Below are 19,910 nucleotides of genomic sequence, written 5' to 3' on the forward strand. Positions count from 1 at the left end.
TGTTTACTGTCTCTGTCCTTTCACAAGAATATAGGCTCTATGAGGCCCAGTGATGTTTGACAAGTTTCTTCATTGCTTCTGGCAAAGAGCAGGTATTCAATAGACACTTATTGAATCGACAGTCAGAGACCAAGGTCTGGTTCTCTTATTTGGGGGAGCTTTGATATTGGCTACGTCTATTTGGGGGAGCTTTGGCATCGGCTACATCTGAACTGGATTCTGGGTAAAAACCACTATACTTGTCTCCTCTTGGAGATGAATTATTCCTTTAGGTAGTTGATCTCATCCTTCATGGAAGGATCTTGCTCAATTCCTTCTCGGGTGACAACTGCAGTTCTAGATTTTGGCTGTATGCCAGCCTATTTTTAGACTATTGCCAGGATAGGGACAGAAGGAGTATGAAAACAGGAATCTGACAGTCTGGCCTCTAGTCCTGGCTTTTACAGTATCTGGCTGTGTAGTTTCCATGTATTTCAGTTTCTTGAACATAAAATAAACTTGGTGGGTAAGATGACCTCTAAAACTTCTAACTTTGAATAACTGGCATATAGCAGGAAGACTGGGTTTAGATTCCAGAGACAGGAGTTTAGGTATAAGAATTACCAACCCAAGTTTTTTTAAATTTTATTTTCCCTTTTTTTTAAAACAATCGCACCTGTGGCACACGGAAATTCCTGGGCTAAGGGTTGAATTGGAGCTGCAACTGAGGCCTACATCACAGCCACAGCAATACCAGATGTGAACTGCATCTATGACCTAAGCTGCAGCTTGCGCCAATGCCAGATCATTAACCCACTGAGTGAGGCCAGGGATCGAACGTGCATCCTCACAGAGACAATGTTGGGTTCTTAACCTGCTGAGCCACAATAGCAACCCTGCCAACACAAGTTCTTGAATAGAAGGAAGAGAGCTAATACTTGTTGAAAGAAACCTACTATACACTGCATAATGAGCTAGATATTTTATGTGCATAAGTTCCTCATCCACAAGCTGAGTACACAAGGATCAGGGAGATTAAGTGATGCCCAAGGTCATATAGCAAGCAATGGCAGACCTGGGGTCAGACCTGGGACTCACCTCGGCCTGTGTGACTCCAAAGACTGTATGTACTCCTCTCACTATACCAGAGGTTTCCAACCCAATTGTTTATCAGAACCAAGGAGAAGCAATTTAAGTGCAGATTCCTGGGTTCCACACCAGATCTACTCAATCAGAATCTATATTGGGGGTGGGATGGGACAGGTTACTTTCGGGAATCTATTTTACAGGTTTGCAAGGTCAGGAGTTCCCGCTGTGGTTCAGCTGGTTAATGATCCGGCTTGTCTCTGTGGCATTGCTGGTTTGATACCCAGCCCAGCGCAGTGGGTTAAGGATCTGGCATTGCTACAGCTGTGGCATAAGTCCCAGATGTGGCTCAGGTTTGACCCCTGGCCCAGGAACTTCCATATGCTACAGGTGTTGCTGAAAAAGGAAAAAAAAAGTTTGCAAGGTCAGTCCAATGATCTATGAAATTGATGAGAGTACCATAGATCTCAAATATTCTTACCACACACACAAAAAGGGTAATTTTGTGAGGTGATGGGGGTGTTAACCAACCTTATTTTGTTAATCATTCTCAATATAAATGTGATTATGTGTATCAAATCATTATATTGTACATCTTAAATTTTCATAATGTTGTATGTCAATTCTATTTCAATAAAGATGGGGTGGGAGTTTCTGTTGTGGCTCAGCGGGTTAAGAATCCAATTAATATCCATGAGGATGTGAGTTCGATCCCTGGCCTGGATAAGTGGGTTAAGGATCTGGCACTGCTATAAGCTGCAGCATAGGCTGGCAGCTGCAGCTCCGATTCGATCCCCTAGCCCAGGAACTTCCATTAGCCACAGGTGTGGCCATAAAAAAACAAAAACAAAACCAGAACAAACAGAAAACAAAAATTAAACTGCAGACTTAAGCTCTAACATATCAATAATTACATGAAATGTAAAAGGTCTAAATACACCAATAAAAAACAGACTGTCAGAGTTGATCAAAAAATATAAACTAACCATATACTGTTTACAAGAAATTCACTTCAAACATAACTATATATCAGGTTGAAAGGAAAAAATATTACCTTGCCATCATCAATCAAAGGAAAAATAAGAGTATCTATATATATATATATATATATATTTTTTTTTATAGAAAGTTTTTTTTTTTTTTGTCTTTTTTTGCTATTTCTTGGGCCGCTCCCACGGCATATGGAGGTTCCCAGGCTAGGGGTTGAATCGGAGCTGCAGCCACCAGCCTACGCCAGAGCCACAGCAACACGGGATCCGAGCTGCGTCTGCGACCTACACCACAGCTCACGGCAATGCCGGATCCTTAACCCACTGAGCAAGGGCAGGGACCGAACCTGCAACCTCATGGTTCCTAGTCGGATTCGTTAACCACTGCGCCACGACGGGAACTCCCAAGAGTATCTATATTAATATCAGATAAAGTAGACTTCAGAGTAAAGAAAAAAAAATGCCACCACCAAGAAGGAACATATATAAGGATTAAGGGTAAATCTATCAGGAAGACATAAAAATTTTAAGTGTGTATGCACAAAAGGACAGAGACACAAAATGTGTGAAGCAAAAATGGATAAAATTGAAAGGAAAGGTATACCCTAGTATGGGTGGTGACTTCAACGTGACTCTCTAAACAACTGATAGAACTGGACAGAAAATCAGCAAGAATAACAGAAGAGCTCAGTAACAGCAGCTCATATTTACATAATCAACATTCACAGAATACTATGACCACAACAGCAGGATATACATTCTTTTCAAGTGTCCACGGAATCCACACCAAGGTATCTTGGGCCACAAAACAAACCTCAATAAATTTTAAAAGAACCAAAGTCCTACAGAGTTTGGTCCCAATCACAATGGAACCAAACTAGAAATTACTAACAGAGAAATAAAAGGAAAATCTCCACATACCTGGAAACAAAGCAACACATTTCTAAATAATCCATAGATCAAGGAAGAAATGTCATGCGAAATTTTAAAAAAATACATGGAAATGAATGAAAAGTTTAACATATCAAAATTTGTAGGACACAGATATAGCCAGGCTGAGAGGGAAATTTATAGTACTACATATTAGAAAAGAGGAAAGCTCTCAAATTAATAATCTAAACACTCACAGTAAGAAGCTAGAAAAAGATGAGCAAAATCCAGACCAAGCAGAAGGAAGATGTAATAAAGATTAGAGCAGAAATTGAATTTGAAAACAGAAAACAAAAGAGAAAAATCAATGAAACAAAGAATTGGTTCTTTGGAAAGATCAATAAAATTGATAGATTTCTAGCAAGACTGATGGGGGTGGGGGGAGGAAGAGGGAAAGAGAAAAAGGGAGAGGGAGGGGGCAGAGAGAAAGAGAGAGATTACCAATATCAGCAATGAGACAGCACTACGGACTGTAGACACCAAGGTATAATACAGGAGTACCACAAATAACATTACACGCTTACATTTGACAGATGAAATGATGAATTTCTCAAAACACAAATTATCACAATTCACACAATGTGAAATAGATTATTGAATGGCCTTATAAGGAAACCGTATTTATTGTTTAAAAACTCCCAGATTTAGGAAGGAAGGAAGGGAGGGAGGGGAAAGGGAGAAAGGAAGGAAGGAAGGAAAAAGGAAGGAAGGAAGGAAGAAGGAAGGAAGGAGGGGAAACCTTCAGGCTCAGATGAAAGAAAATTAACTGAAAGGCTCACTGAAAGAAAATTAACACCAATTCCACACAATCTTCTAGAAACGGAAGAGGAAGAAAGAAGAAACGCTTTCCAATCCATTTTATGAAGCTAGTATTACCTGAATAACGAAACCCACCAAAGATAATATCAAAAAAATTTAAAAACTACAGACCAATTTCCCTCATGAATATAGGTGCCAAAATCCTAAACAAAACATTAGGAATTTAATTTAGCAGTATATAAAAAGAATTATACACCATGACAAAGTAGGATTTACTCCAGGAATGTTAAGGCTGGCTCAATATTTGAAAATCAGCAGTGTAATAATATTAAGAGGCAAAAGAGGTTAAAAAAAAAAAAAATCACATGATTGTATCATCCTCACCTTTCTGAACCTTTTTTTTTTTTTTTGTCTTTTTAGGGCCACACCCATGGCATATAGAAGTTTCCAGGCTAAGGGTCAATTTGGAGCTACAGCTGCTGGCCTATGCCACAGCCACAGCCACACCAGATTTGAGCTGCGTCTGCCACCTACACCACGGCTCATGGCAACACCAGATCCTTAAACGACTGAGTGAGCCCAGGGATGGAAGCTGTGTCCTCATGGATACTAGTCTAATTATTTCTGCTGAGCCACAAAGGGAACTCCCCTGAACTCTAAATTTTGAAGTGTCCTAATTCTTAGTCACTGGGCCCCTTTTCTTTCTATACATAGTCCCCCTATGACTCCTACAAGTATATCTCCCTTCTAGATCTCTCCCTTCAATTTGAGACCCACAAACGCAATTGCCTATGAGACTTCTCTACTTGGATAGGCATTTCCAATTAGACATATACAAATCTAAATTCCTGCTCTTCCTCCCCAAACCAGCTCTTCCTGTAAATGCAAACTCCATTCTTATGGTTGTTTATGCTAAAACCCTTAGGGCCATATATGTTCTTGTTTCCTTTATGCCTCACATCTATCCTGTCAGCAAATCCTGTGATCGCTTCCTCTAAAATATCCCCAGAATCTGACCCTTTCTCATTAGGTCCACCCTGGTCTGAGTCTTCCTTACACCTGGCTCATCACAACAGCAGCTGAAATGGTCTTCCTGCTTCTACCCTTACACCATTACTGTCTATTCTTTACTTAAAGGCCATATGCCCCTCTTTGCTCAAAACCATCCAATGGGAGGGTCAGTTGTGGCGAAGTGGAAACGAATCCAACTAGTATTCATGAGGATGTGGGTTCAATCCTTGGCTTTGCAGAGTGGGTCTAGGATCTGGTGTTGCCGTGTGAGCTGTGGTGTAGGGCACAGATGAGACTTGGATCCCGCATTGCTGTGGCTGTGGCATAGGGTGGCAGCTGCAGCTCCAATTTGACCTCTAGCCTGGGAACCTCCATATGCTGCAAATGTGGCCCTGAAAAGCAAAAAAACAAAACAAAACAAAACCCCCAAAACAAAAAATGAACCCCAACAACTATCCAATAAACTCTCATTTCAAGTAATAGCTGAAATCCTTACTGTTGTCCAGAGTTTCCCACATGATGTGGTCCCTGGCAAATTTTCTGATCTCACTTCCAGCCTTCTGGTTCACATCCCTCCAGCTGTCCACCTTGCTGGTCCTTGAAAATGCCAACAGTCTGACCTCAGGACTCTGCACTAGCCTTTCCCTCAGCCTGGAACAACATTCCACCACGCAGCACATGGCTGGTTCTCTCATGTCTTTCAAGGCTCTGATCAAATGTCACTATGGCAGCGAGGCCTTCTTTGACCAGCATATATAACAGATGCTTAGCTGCTTTTAATCATATGCCTCATCCCTTTCACTCTCCTTTAATTTTATTCAAGGTACTTATAACTTTCGGGCTTATTTTATACATGCGTGTTTATCTTCCCCTGAAGAAAGTAAGCTTCTGAGGGTTCTGTCTGTTGCCCTAGAACGGTGCTTTATATGTAGGTGCTCAAAAATTACTGGCTGAATGAATAAATGAACCACTCACTGCCTCACAGTGAAGAATTTGTGGATAAGATAAACTTGATTTGATTCCTGGTTCTGTCATTTCTTTTGTCCAGGTGACAGTGAGTTCTCACTCATGTATTACGTTTTCTCACCTATCAAATGTGATCACAGCCCCCTACCCCAAAAGGATTAAATAAAAGAATATATGCAATGTGCTTAATACACAGCAACCTGGTATAAAAGTATTCAGTATATAACACTATTACTTAATACAGAAAGATGGTCTAGATTTGGACTCAAAGGCCCTAGGTTATAATTATGACTGTGTGATTTTAGGCTCTTCACTTCTTTTATACTAATTCACTCAATCAGCTATGAGTCAGCTGCTGGAGTAAAGAAGACAGTCCTTTCCCTCTAATCTTCATTACATGAACTTGGGTCGGTCACCTTAACCTTTTTCAGCCTCACTTTCCACATCTGTCAAATGGAAATAATATAATACCCATCTCATAGTTTTGTTGAGGATTAAGTGAGTTACTATGTAAAAAGAGCAGCTGCTCACTTATGTTGGCTTTGATTGTGATGATTCTAGTCTGGCGGAATAAAAGCATCTAAGCAAAGGACTACAATACAGTGCAGTAAGAGCAACAACAGGCACCAACTAGAACAGTGTCTCCTAACTGGAATCTGCCCACAACAATCAGTTCCCCTAGGATCAAGACATTTTAAAACTCTGTTATGTCTACAAGAACCTAACTCCTGCCACCACCCTGCAGCAGTTTAGACAAATTTTTCTGATTTGACAACTGGGATTTAAAACTTTTTAAAAATAGGAAATGGGCTCAGTCTCAAATAGTGTTTCTGGAAGGTCAGTGAACCCACTGACTTCCTTACCTTCCTCTCCCCAAGTTAACATTTTACTTAAATTGAAGCAACAGTCCAAAGGACCCCCAGAGGGCAAAGACGGTTTGTAGTCCCCTGAAAACACCAGCCAAGAGCCTAGAGCCCCGAAGTGTATTTTATGGCGGTGCTCTCACAGACTAACATCAGAACTGGCCATTAAAGGCTGGTCCTGAAGGCCGAGCGGGAGCCCACAAGCTGAGGAGGGGGACGTCACCTTTGTAGAAAGAACAGCAAGAGCTAAAGAGTGAAGGCGTGAAAAGTGCACGTGGGTGGCGTGGAAGAACCAAAAAGCTTTTTGTGGGGGGCACCCAGAGAGCAAGACATGTATGGAGGAAAAGTGCGGGCTAGGGCCTGCCAGGTGAGGGAGAAATTCATCCCATCCCCAGGTCATGATCTCTCCGCCTCAGGATTCCCCTCTAAGGGCTCCAGCTTGCGGGGCTCCCTCTAGATCGCGCCACTCTCTTCCCTTACCTCGTCTTCCAGCCTTTCCCTCACTCTCCCGCCTCCTCCGCCCCGCCGGAAGTGACGCGTAACTCGCGCGCCGCACCGCTCCGCGCCAGAAAGGTTCCGCGATAGCGGGAGAAAGGGTGCCAGGGCGACTCACTGCGCCTGTGTGCGGGCGCGAGCGGTCAAAGCGCTTTCCGGAGGCCGCCGAAGTGCTCTCGTTTCCCGGTCTGTCGCTTTTGGAGTGCCCCGAGCGAGATTTAGAGAGGTCTACACCACCGGAGCGGTGTTTTTCTACACTCTGACTCCTCTTGGTGCCCCGCCACTCCGGCGCTTGCCCTTTGACCCCGCTGTGGCGGTGGGGTGAGAGGTCGGTGGCCATCTTGTGGAGGCGGCGCGGGCGGCTGTTACTGCGGAGACCCATCCCCTCCCCCTCCTGGCACCCCCGCTGTCTCTCAGTCTGTAAAGAGTCGTGCAGGCCGTCAGGTGAGGCCCCGGCCTCGTGCCGTCACTCTTCCCGCCGCTCTGGGCGGCCTAGGCCGCTCCTTGCCGGGCCTCACCGCCGCCACCATGTCCTCCTTCTCCGAGTCTGCGTTAGAGAAGAAGCTCTCGGAGCTGAGCAACTCTCAGCAGAGCGTGCAGACCCTCTCCCTGTGGCTCATCCACCACCGCAAGCACGCAGGACCCATCGTCTCAGTGTGGCACCGTGAGCTCCGCAAAGGTAAACACCCCCTCCACCCATTTGGGTCCTCCCCACGGGCTGTCTTCTCCCCCACCCACTCCTTAGGCCCCTCTAGCTTTTTAGTTGAACCTGGCTTTCCGGGCCTGGGCCTCTGAGTGACTGCTCTTCGGAGGTTGAAAACTGTGTTATCCACATTTCTCGGAGAAGGAAATCAAGTCCGGGAAGGTACTTGTCTGAGGTTCCACCGACCAGAGCTCAGGACTCTCGGTTCACCCAGCCGTTTTTCCCTCCGGCTTCTCCTGACACTTGTGACTATTATTCTCTCGGCGGCGTTGAGCGCCTGGTGGAGGGTACAGGCCCTAGCCTGTCGTGTGCTAGACTCTTGCTGGGCATTTGGAGTAAGACCGCCTAGACAGAGTCCTGGCTCAGCCACTTGCGATCTGAGTGATATCGGGCAAGTTTCTTCTCCCTTTGCCTCTATTTTCTCATCTGTCAAAGGAGGACAAGGGTAGCTGCCACTTACAGAGACTTTGTTCTGTGCAAGTCACTATGCTAGGACCTTGCATATCTCCTGGCACTTAGTCCTCAGCACTGCCTTGGGAAGTGGGTACAATCACTGCCATTATAGAGAAGTTAAGGGGCCCCACCACCTAGACCTTGTCTCTCAGTTTCTCCTCTTCATTTCTCATGCAACTCTTCATTGGTTCGAGACCCTGCTCAGGATCTGACAGTCATTGATTGAGTTCAGCCTGTTATATGCCAGGCGCTGGTTTGGGAGCTTGATAGCATGTTGGCTGCAGAGGCCAACTGCCTGGAATCTGGGTCCAATTTTGCCATTTACTAAGCCCCCGAGGTTTAACCTCTCTCTTCCTCAGTTTCCTGATCTGTAAACTGGAGATGATGATAACTGCTATTTATGTGCCTTTGTTCTGTGCCAGGTGCAGTACTGATATCTTTACATATATTGTCATTTTTTATTTATTTTCTTTATTTTATTTTGTCTTTTTAGGGCCGCACCCGCAGCATATGGAGGTTCCCAGGCTAGGAGTCTAATTGGAGCGGTAGCTGGCCTATGCCATAGCCACAGCAACACTAGATCCAATCTGAGCCACATTTGCGACCTACACCGCAGCTCACAGCAACGCCCGATCCTTAACCCACTGAGCAAGGCCAGGGATCAAACCTGCAACCTTCTGGTTCTTAGTGGGATTCATTTCTGCTGCGCCATGATGGGAACTCCACATTGTCATCTTTTAAATTCTCAGAGTTGTATAAAGTAGGAGCTTGGCAGGTGAGAAAAAAATGGAGGCTCAATCAGCCTGTGGTGTGGAGTAAACAGATAATCCAAGTGAACGCCTAGCATGTGTCAGGCACAGTGTAGGCACTGGATTAATAAAAGCGAGGTGGGATACTGATTACTCAGTGTGGGGCATGTTTTTTGCCTCAAGTTGCTTGCAGTCTGGTCGGGGAGGATGGCCATCTACACGGCTATCTGAAACGCCAGTGAGTTCCGTAGCAGAAAGCTGAGAAGATGAAGCTTAGCGCTGTTTTGGACAGCCTGTGTGTGGTAGGCCCATGAGAGCTTAGGAAGTAACTTTACATGTGTTCTCTGCTATCCGTGAGGTTGGGGTGTCACTCTGTCTTACAGATGAGGAAACTCAAGTGACTAAGTGGTATTTTCAAGGCCTTAGAGCCACAGAGGCTCAGACTACATCAGATTGGCAGACCCAAAATCCAGTATTTTTTCAGTTCTAGTCCTCTGGCAGACATGCCTCAAATATTATATGCTTTACTGTGGTGAGGGTCCTTTCAAGCACTAGGTGGTTGGGGGATAGAGCCTGGGGCTCCCAGAACCTCCCTCATGTACCCCCTTGTGCCATTCAGATATTTCTGTCATCAGAGTTGTGGGGAAAATTTTTGAAGTGCCTCTACAGGATCCTCTGATAGGATCTCAGAGGCAGGTCAGAGGCTATCTCAAATGTCTTCTTTTGTGAGGTCTTCTTGATTCCCCACATCACCCTATTTGAGTTATCAAAAGTAGCAATTTAAAGAGTACTTTTGTTTATGAAGCTCCTTTAACCCTAATATCATCTCGGGGAACCTTATGTTGTAAATAGGCCAGCATTATTATTCCCATTTTATAGATGAGAAGATATGAGGAGATTAAATATTTTGTTAAGGAGTATATAGTTGGGACATAAGCCCAGAGTTCTCTGACACCAAAACTTTTTTTTCAAGTATCCAGTGCATCAGTGCACTTAATACTTCAACTCTACCTGTAGTGCTTTTGTTTATTAGAATTAACCAGCATTTATTTCATTCATACTAGTTATGTCTCTTTCATAGAGGGAGAAACTAGACCCTCTAGTTGTAATGTGCACAGCATTTAACAGTGCCTGTTACAAAGTTAAAAAATAGGAGTGGAGTTCCCTTGTGGCACAGTAAGTTAAGTATCCAGCAATGTCACTGCAGTGCCCTGGGTTGCTGCCACTGCTGTGACGCAGGTTTGATCCCTGGCCCACGTGCCATGGGCATACCATTCCCCTCAAGAAAAAAAAAGTGCCTTAGGAGTTAAATTATGGTCTCTGACATTATTTGCTTGGCTGAGTAAAGGATCCAGGCAGCACTGTCTAATAGAGCTTTCTGTGTTGAGAGACGTGCTTTCTGTGTGTGCTGTTCAACAATGTCTCCTCTTCCCACGAGCACCTGAAATGTGACTAAGGAGGTAAAGTTTCAAATAAATACAATTGAAAATTCAGATCCTGGAGTTCCCGTTGTGGCTCAGTGGTTAACGAATCCCACTAGGAACCATGAGGTTTCGGGTTCGATCCCTGGCCTTGCTTAGTGGGTTAAGGATCCGGCGTTGCCATTAGCTATGGTGTAGGCTGGCACCTACAGCTCCGATTAGACCCCTAGCCTGGGAACCTCCATATGCTGCGGGTGCAGCCCTAGAAAAAAAAAAAAGAAAAGAAAGAAAGAAAATTCAGATGCTGAGTTTTTTGTTAGCCACGAATTAAGTGTTCAGTCACCACATGTGGCTAGTGGCTACCAAGTTGGGCAGTGAGGAGCTGGAGGACAGTCTTCCAAGAATCGGTGTACAGTTGCCTGATACCCAGACGTCCTTCATGAAGTGAAAATGCCCCTGCACTAAAGTGGGAAAAAGATTCTGTGCTCTAATATTCGAATTGACCAGCCCCTTAGTTTCTAACCCACACTGTGTCTTTAAAAGTAGACATTTCTATCTATAGTCAAGTCATTTCCCTAAAGATGTTCACAGATGGTCTCTGATTTGCCTCCAAATATTTATGAGACTTTAGAATTTTTTCCTGCTTAAATACTACTGCTATTCCTGATGTGTTATTTTCTTTCTATTTCCTAGGAATAATTCTTAATTTATCCCTTTGGGCTCTATTCTAGGTAGAACTTCTCCCCTTCTTTTTAGAGCAGTTTGGTGTAAAATGGTCTTAGATGAACATTTTTTAGTAGTGTTTTTGTATCTTGGCTTGAATGCAGGTAAATAGGCCTTAAAAAACAACAACAGCAACAACAAAAACTTCTTTAAATGTCAAAACCAGCTGAACAAGTGAAAAATTTTGCTCAGATGGTTTTTTCAACTTTGCACAATAACTGTTTCAACCAGTTTAGAATGGGCCTGGGTAGGGAGTGAATGGATCTATACTGTCATATTGGAAAGACATTTGAACAAGTGAGTTATCACCCAGGACTGGAGTAGATAGAGGGCATGTGTGTTGTGCGTATTATGACTGTGTGTGTTCACGTACTCTAGGACTTTGTCATATTACCCTTACACACACGGTGCTTATGTTGACTGTTCAGGATGCTGGATGTGGAGGGGATAAAGTTAACGTAAATAAATTCCTTTTGCTAAGTTAGAGAGTGATAAAAGTTAATTGGCGTTATCGATAGTGAAAACCTTGGCTCTCGGCTGTCACATTTGTACTACTGCAAAATGTATCAGGTCTTGAGTGGCCAAACTGATACTTTACAATATGGATTCTGGAGGTTGTTTTGTTTTTTTTATTTTTCTGGGGCTGGGGATGGAACCTGCCCCACAGCAGCAACACTAGCCACAGCAGTGGCAGTGCCTTAGTTGTTGAGCCACCAGGGAATTCTGGGTTCTGGGTTTCTAAACATAAAGTATAGCAATTATTTAAAGCTTTACTTAGTCTGATTTGCTTTTTTTGAAGTTTAGTTTTACTTTTGAATCTGCTAACTTTCATGGCATTATAGATTGGGTAGTGTAACTTGCTGTACCATCCTAGAACAAGGTTTGCTTTAAAAAAAAGCTTTTTGCAATAATCATACCTCTACAGCAACAGTAGGATATTGTAGCTATTGTTCTGCTTTTGACTAATAATTAGAATAGTTAAAGATAGCTCCAGGTTTTCAGCATTCTTATCAGTTGGCCATCTAAACTAGGTTATTACCAGAAGGTTAATACAATTCAAGATATCTATATTTAATTTTATGAGCACTTTAAGTCATCAGTTTAAACTATAACATGCTTTAAAAATCTGTTTTTAACTTGAATTATCCTCCTATAGCTACATTTTAAAATGTCAGCTCTTATGCCTGCTGTGTCAGAATTTATACTGCTGTGTGCATTTCAAAAGAAACAGAAATGGAGAAAGCAATGGAGTAAGGACTAGTAATTCAGATGTGTAAAGGTTGACATAAGGCTTGATGAGTTTTTCGGGTACTTTAGCATTGGAGGAAACTTAATGTTTTGAACTACCTGGTTGTGTTCTTATTTATATTTTTTAAAAGAAAACTGGGACCAAAAATAGTGATGTAAGTTATGGTTGAGAAGTTATATGCATAGAAGTCAAGAAATTCAGTGGTGTTCCCCTAAGCAACTGTAACTCAGACATATTGCATGAGGTTTTTATGGTTTAATATATGATATCATCTAGAGTAATAGGAAATACTATGTTTAGTAAGTATAAGAGAGAAGAATTATGGTTTTTGTGGGAGCCATAATTTTGCATATCCAGGTTTCAGAGGGGTGTAAATTTCAGTGATCATGTAGCATTAATATATGTTTGTGTTTGAGATAAATATCCATTGGTGCATCTAGAGATTCCTCTGGGTTGTAGAGTTGGTATCATTGACTGATTATGATTATTGGAATGTTCAAAGAGAAATTATTGGTCTAGAAGCATGAATTACAAGAATCTTTTTTAAAATTAAAACCTAGCTCAGCCTTTTAGTATGTGGTATTTGATAATTAACAGTGAGTTAGAAATGTTCATCTTTGCGATAGAATAAATGAAAACCGTGGTCTTAACATGTCTTCTGGAGAATATTGACTGCTTATCCTTTAGGAGTTTTCTTTGGATTATCTTCGTTTTTACTGCCAATTTATTACCCTGGTTAAAATAACAGAGAAATTAAAATGGCTCATGCTTGTTTTTTGTTTTTTCGAAATTGTATTCTCAGACTTGTTTTATTAGAGACCTCCAGGAGTTCCTTAAATTGTTTTTTCAAACATAGCAGTCTTGACCTCAAGTAGATAATGTTATCTCAGTGTTCTTTAGGAATAGCTTAGGGCAAAAGAATTGTGGGTTGAGAATTTCTTTGGTATAAGTTAAATTATCTTTTCTTTTTTTCCAGCCAAATCAAATAGAAAGCTTACTTTTCTGTACTTAGCCAACGATGTCATCCAGAACAGTAAAAGGAAAGGACCTGAATTCACTAGAGAATTTGAATCTGTCCTTGTGGATGCTTTTTCTCATGTTGCCAGGTATGTTTTTTCGTTTTTTTGTTGTTGTCAAATGCATTATTTTTTCCTCTTTTTTATTCTTTGTGGTTTTTTGAGTTTTTTGCGTGTATGTGAGTGAAAGCCTTTGTAACTTGACAACTTCATACTTTAAAAAGATATGCCCTATCGAGAGTGTTGCAGAGGCCAAATTATGGGTTTATATTTTGCCTGGGCCCTTGAGAACTATCTCAGATATGTACATATTTTGATGTGTTGAAGGAACTCAGTCTAGCACTTGAAATACATCTTTTCTCCTAGATGTACACAGTATTGAATTTATTTCTTGAATATGGTATTTTTCTTGGTTTGGCTAAGTTGTCTCATTAGCTTATAGTCAGAAAACAAAGCTAAATAGTACAAAAGAACTTTGCAGTTACAAAACCTTAATAGCAGGAAATTAGTTGCTTATGCTTTCGTTTCTTACTTAATTCCTTCTGGATGTCTGGAAGTCTAACTTAAAATAGTCATCATTACTGTAGCCGCAAAGGTAGTAATTATTAATGTGCAAAGTAGGTATTTGGCTCTGTCATATTAAGTCTCTGCTACTATTGTGTTTTGTGACAGAGAGCATGGGAGCATAGAGCATACATATAGCTGATATCACAGTGTATGCATTTGATTTAAAGTTTTATAAATCATTTTTACTCATTTAAAAACAAATTGCTTTTTGTAGACATAAGTTAGTTGTCCAGAAGGAGCAAAGAGAAATTATTTTTTACTGGAATATTACTAAATGAGCATATAAAACTAAACATCTTTGCCAAAGAAAACTGGAAGAGTGAGAAGGAGACTAGTGGGTTAAAGAAAAATTGTTAGGGCTACAGTGTGAGTGAAAGACCTTGAATGTGAAAATAAGCCTGGCATTCCATGAAAGCTTTGGGAAAGTTTGAAGGAATGAAATGAGAAATGCAAAAGATTTTTAAGAAATGACATTTAGCTTTATAGAGATGGAAAAAAGATTTTTGTCAGTGTGCTCTAGTCCCCCCCCCCTTTTTTTTGGTGAACATAGATAATAAAAAAGCAGGTGTGTTAAGAACTTGAAAAAAATACTGAATCCTCATAATAGAAAGTAAGCTTAGAACAGATACTAGAGTTGCCACCTGAAATTGGAGACGGGCTTTGTCTTGTTTTGAGGAGATTTAGTTCACAGTTTCTCAGATGTTGGCTGTAGTTCTGCCTCCGACATGGTCTGAGTAGCCTTGGAAGTGTTACTTAGCTTTTTGGGCCCAAGTTTCCTAATTGGTTAAAAGTGAATGTCACCACCTGTCTCATTAGAGTTGCTGTGAGGCTAAAGTAAAACACCAGTGCCCAAGCTCCAGTCTTCGCTCATTCATGGACTCAGTATACTAAATTATAAACTGTGAAGAGAAGGACCATTTCTTTTTTGTTCTTTGCTGTATCCCGGGCACCTCGTAGAGTATCTGGCACAGAGCTGCTGGGTTACTTAGCTTAGGGAACACCATTTTTTTTTTTTTTTTTTTTTTAGTCTTTTTGTCTTTTTTGTTGTTGTTGTTGCTATCTCTTGGGCCTCTTCTGCGGCATATGGAGGTTCCCAGGCTAGGGGTTGAATCGGAGCTGTAGCCACCGGCCTACGCCAGAGCCACAGCAACGCGGGATCCGAGCCGTGTCTGCAACCTACACCACAGCTCACGGCAACGCCGGATCGTTAACCCACTGAGCAAGGGCAGGGACCGAACCCGCGACCTCATGGTTCCTAGTCGGATTCGTTAACCACTGCGCCACGACGGGAACTCCTGGGAACACCATTTAAATAGTCTTGACTGATGTCCCAGGAGCTGAGCAACATTGTGGTCTGCCCTGGTACCGAGTAAGAAGTGGTTGTTGAATGAGTTCATTAATTTAGGGTATAGGAAATTGAGTAAAATAATTTCCTATAAGGATAGTAAATATAATATTTTTACTTAAATACTGAACAATAATTACTAGCTGCACCCAAACCAGAAAAGCGTAAGTAGAAAGGGGTAGGAAAAAGAGGATGAGCAATATGAGGATTAAAAATTCTTTTTCTATTTGGTTTTATCTTAAAACCTTGGGAGGCATGACAAAAGTGGCAAATTCTGTGGCATTGTGGGCAAAATAGACCTGGTCCCTTTAAATTAAAAGAAAAAAATAGCCCTGGAGTTCCCGTTGTGGCTCAGTGGTTAACGAATCTGACTAGGAACCATGAGGTTGCAGGTTCGATCCCCGGCCTTGCTCAGTGGGTTAAGGATCCAGCGTTGCTGTGAGCTGTGTTATTATGAATAGATAAAATTTTCACAAATTTTCTCCTTTCATAAATGTAGCAATATGACATCTTTCTAGCTCTCATTTCATGTAACCTTTGGAATATATCTCAACTTAGAAAAATAAAGTCAGTTTAAAAGCTATATTTTCATACTAGGCTTATATTCTAGTTGTAGACACGGCTTGAATCTGGTGTTGCGGTGGCTCTGGTGTAGGCGGGTGGCTACAGTTCCAATTGGACCCCTAGCCTGGGAACCTCCATATGCCGTGGGAGCGGCCCTAGAAGAGGCAAAAAAAAAAAAAAAAAAAAAATAGCCCTGCTACCTTTCGTTTTTGCATTTTTCTTATTCTTTTAAAATCCTGTTTGGGTATTGTAGTCAAGATCCCCATGTTTCTGAGCTCCCTCCCCATCCCCACCCCCATTATTAGAATAGAAAGTCCATCCACACCATTTCAATCCTGATGACCTTATCAGCAGTAAGAAGTACTCTTTGTACAGTTTTTCTGTGGCCAACTGATGAACAAAGATAGCGGACCCATTAGTATTGACCAAAATTGACTAGGAATCTCTACAATAATTTCCTCCTAACTCCTCTCTCAAACCTTATGCCCCTTAGGAAAAAACAACAAACTTCTCAAGTCAGAGAATGCTGCCAAGCTCATAGGGTGGACTTAATTTGAACAGCAGTTTAAATAACCAGACTTTAAACTTACTTTCCACACAAAGGTCTTGTTTGTTTTCTCAGTTGGGAGATAGTTGTACATTTCATTTTTCCTTCAAGATGTTATTGAGTGCCTTTTTTGTTGTGAAGTACTGATCTACACACTAGGAGGGCAGCAGTGAACACGGCTGGCAAGGACAGAATGAACAAGCTACTTTGAGAGGGTGATAATGTGGACATAATAAAATAGAGTAATGTTCTGGAGTGGGATTTCTTCTAGTGTGGTGAAGGAAGGAAGTGACATTTGAGGTAATCATGCGAAGTAGGAACAGCTATTAAAAAGAACCTAAGGTAGACATAATCTTGGCATGTTACGAAGATCAGGATGAAAGCCATTGTGGTTAGAACACAGTGAGCAAAGGGGAAAGTGGCATCCAGATGAGATCAGAGAGGTGGGCAGGTGGCAGTCACATATGCCTTGAAAACCTTGGGAGAGAGTTAGGATTTGTTTTGATGGGATGACAGTGAGGGGTTTTAAATATAGGGAATGATATATTCCAAATAGCTTGTCAAAAGATCCTTCCAGCTTGGGGTAGAGAATGGATTATAAAGGCCAAGGGGCATGAGTCTGGAGGGTATGGCTCTAATTTAGGCTGGAAATGACATTGGCTATAATCTGAAACAAGATAATAGCTTTATTGAATGTTTATTTTATGGGTAGATTTGTGTGTCTCCTTCCCACCGCATCTACCATGTAAAACTGATATGATTCCTTGGAATTGAATGGGAGCTGATAGTGAGGGAAAAGAGAAATCAAAGACTATTTCTAGGTTTTTGACATAAATAAGTGGATGGCTGATGGTCCTGTTTACTGAGATGGAGATTGGGGAAAAGATGTGGTAGAAGAAATAAAGACTTTTTTTGGCCATATTAGGTTGAGGTGGTTAATGGATATTCTAAGGGGTGATGCCAGATAGCCAGATGAATGAAATAGTCTGAAGCTCAGTAGGAAATAAATTTCTGAAGACATAAATTTGGAGTTATCACCATATACATATTTATTTCCTGTGATGTCATGGGTCCTCAAGACCACTGCCAGGTTTGGTGACTTGCTAGGAGGACTCACAGGACTCAGTGTATAGATACAGTACAGTGAACGGATACAAAGCAGAATTAGCGAAGGGAAAAGGTACAAGGGCTGAAGTCCCAAGGAGACCAGCGTAAACTTCCAAGAGTCCTCTCAGAGTGGAGTCACACAAGACACATAATACCCCCCAATTTCTTTTCTTTTCTTTTCTTTTATCTTCTTGTCTTTTTAGGGCCAGCGTAAACTTCCAAGAGTCCTCTCAGAGTGGAGTCACACAAGACACATAATACCCCCCCCAATTTCTTTTCTTTTCTTTTCTTTTCTTTTATCTTCTTGTCTTTTTAGGGCCGCACTTGTGGCATGCAGAGGTTCCCAGGCTAGGGGTTGAATCGGAGCTGTAGCTGCCACAACAGCCACAACAATGCATGAACTGAGCCACGTCTCTGACCTGCACCACAGCTCACAGCAGCACCGGCTTCTTAACCCACTGAGAGAGGCCATGGATTGAACCTGCATCCACATGGCTACTAGTCAGGTTTGTTAACCACTGAGCCACAACGGGAACTCCTCTTTTTAGGGCCACACCTGCAGCATATGGAAGTTTCTAGGCTAGGGGTCAAATCAGAGCAGCAGCTGCTGGCCTGCACTACAGCCACAGCTGCAGCCACACCAGATCTGAGCTGCATCTCCAGCCTACACTGCATCTTGTGGTAATGCCAGATCCTTAACCCACTGAGCGAAGCCAGGGATCGAATCCATGTCCTCATGGATACTAGTCAGGTTCTTAACCTGCTGAGCCACAGTGGGAACTCCAGTTCCTCCCCCATTGAATTATGACAACACGTGAAGTCTTAGCTACCTGAGAAGCCCATTAGAGTTTAGTACATAGGGGTTTTATTGGGGTTGGTTAGTTAGGAAATGGTGGGAACACTCCTGAAATCCACATTCCCAGATACCAGTCAAGGGCCAACCTTGTAAAGCAGGCCTTTCTCAGGCCAGCAGTCTCAGGCCTGCTCTGCTAACTCTTTTCTGCACAATTGCAAAAGACTGTTTCTGCTCCACCTTTACATGAGGTACCGTTGGAAATGGTGAGGATGCTTAGAATTTCTGCCCTGAGTAGGCCTGCTGTGCCCAGAATGAGAGAAACAAACAAATCATAGTGGGTATACCAAGGCAGTGCCATTAGAGCTGCAGAGGAAGAAAAAGTCCTTTAGCCAGCTCAGCCTTCAGGTATCCAGTTGACACCCCAGGCAGCAGCTCTATGTGTATATAATACACACGTTTTGCTTTTTAGATCAATTTTAAGTGATCAAATTTATAATTAATTAGAATCAAGGCACATACTGAGTTGTGTTCCATGTAACACGTTATATATGTACTTTCACTTATTCATTGGTAAGTGACAAAGAATTTTTTTTGGTGTTTTTTCATTTAAAGAGATGTTAATTTAGAATGGAGTTAGTACAACTTGAAAAGATAGCTCCTTCTGTCATAAAATGACTTAACTGCTTTAGCAGTATCCAGTTCCAGGTGCTAAAGTGACTTCCACTTCATTGGAGCTACTTTATGACAAAACCTCACCAGTGAAAGGATTGCTTGACTATTGTGTCTATATCTTTGGAACTTAGCTGGCAAACTTTGATTTACTGTAGTGCTGAAAGAATTAGCTTATCATGGTTAGTTATTTTCACTAAACTAGAGCTCCCCTTTTGGCTTTAGCCTTTAGTGGTGAATGTCTTCTGGTCATAGCAGGTTTGAGCATCAGTATCCACTGTCAGTAATATGGCTGCAGCTCTACTCACAGTCAGGTCTGTCCGTCCGTGTCCTGTGTCCTGTGTGTCGTACACCCCCCCACCCCCGTCAGTCTTAAGCCCCAAATAGTCTCAGGGATGGTAGTTGGTGGTTGGTGTATGGTGCTTGGGTAGGTGTTGTGCCCCTCCCAACCCTTTTCTTTTTTCTTTTTTTTTCTTTTTTTTGTCTTTTTGCCATTTCTTGCGCCGCTCCCGCGGCATATGGAGGTTCCCAGGTTAGGGGTCCAATCAGAGCTGTAGCCGCCGGCCTACGCCAGAGCCACAGCAACGCTGGATCCTTAACCCACTGAGCAAGGCCAGGGATCAAACCCGAAACCTCATGGTTCCTAGTCCGATTCTGTTAACTGCTGAGCCACGACGGGAACTCCCTTCCCAACCCTTTTAACTAAGTACTTGATTAGAGTTTGTTGTCATAATTGGTTTCTCTTTTAAGAGAATTTGCAGAGAACTGATTTTATGCTAAAGGTACCAATCAGTTCTGATTAGTTGTGATTTTGTTACTGTAGTTACAACAAACTACTTTGTTTTATTTTTTCTAAAGGTACATTTGATCACATTAGGGACTTCCCAGTGCCTTCAGGATAAAGGCCACACACTTAATATGAC

General features: G+C 42.1%; 2 protein-coding genes across 4 annotated transcripts in view; one reads left to right on the forward strand and one right to left on the reverse strand.

Annotated features, from left to right (window-relative positions):
• Nucleotides 1-7,197, reverse strand: part of TTI1 (TELO2 interacting protein 1) — a 46,631-nt gene extending 39,434 nt beyond the window's left edge. The window contains 1 exon segment of the mRNA XM_001925757.5: nucleotides 7,064-7,197. The gene's annotated coding sequence lies outside the window, so the exon portion shown is untranslated.
• Nucleotides 7,129-19,910, forward strand: part of RPRD1B (regulation of nuclear pre-mRNA domain containing 1B) — a 78,648-nt gene continuing 65,866 nt past the window's right edge. For 2 of the 3 annotated variants that reach the window (XR_308771.3, XM_021078140.1), the window contains exons 1-2: nucleotides 7,151-7,757; nucleotides 13,353-13,482. Coding sequence is in view for 2 of the 3 variants with exons in the window: in XM_021078140.1 (XP_020933799.1) it covers nucleotides 7,607-7,757; nucleotides 13,353-13,482 (281 nt within the window). In the remaining variant the exon portion in view is untranslated. Of the gene's footprint in view, nucleotides 7,758-13,352; nucleotides 13,483-19,910 lie in introns of all 3 variants that reach the window. The other variant, XM_001925707.5, reaches the window with a different exon arrangement.

This window comes from Sus scrofa, chromosome 17, assembly GCF_000003025.6.
Source record: "Sus scrofa isolate TJ Tabasco breed Duroc chromosome 17, Sscrofa11.1, whole genome shotgun sequence".
Lineage (NCBI taxonomy): Eukaryota > Metazoa > Chordata > Mammalia > Artiodactyla > Suidae > Sus > Sus scrofa.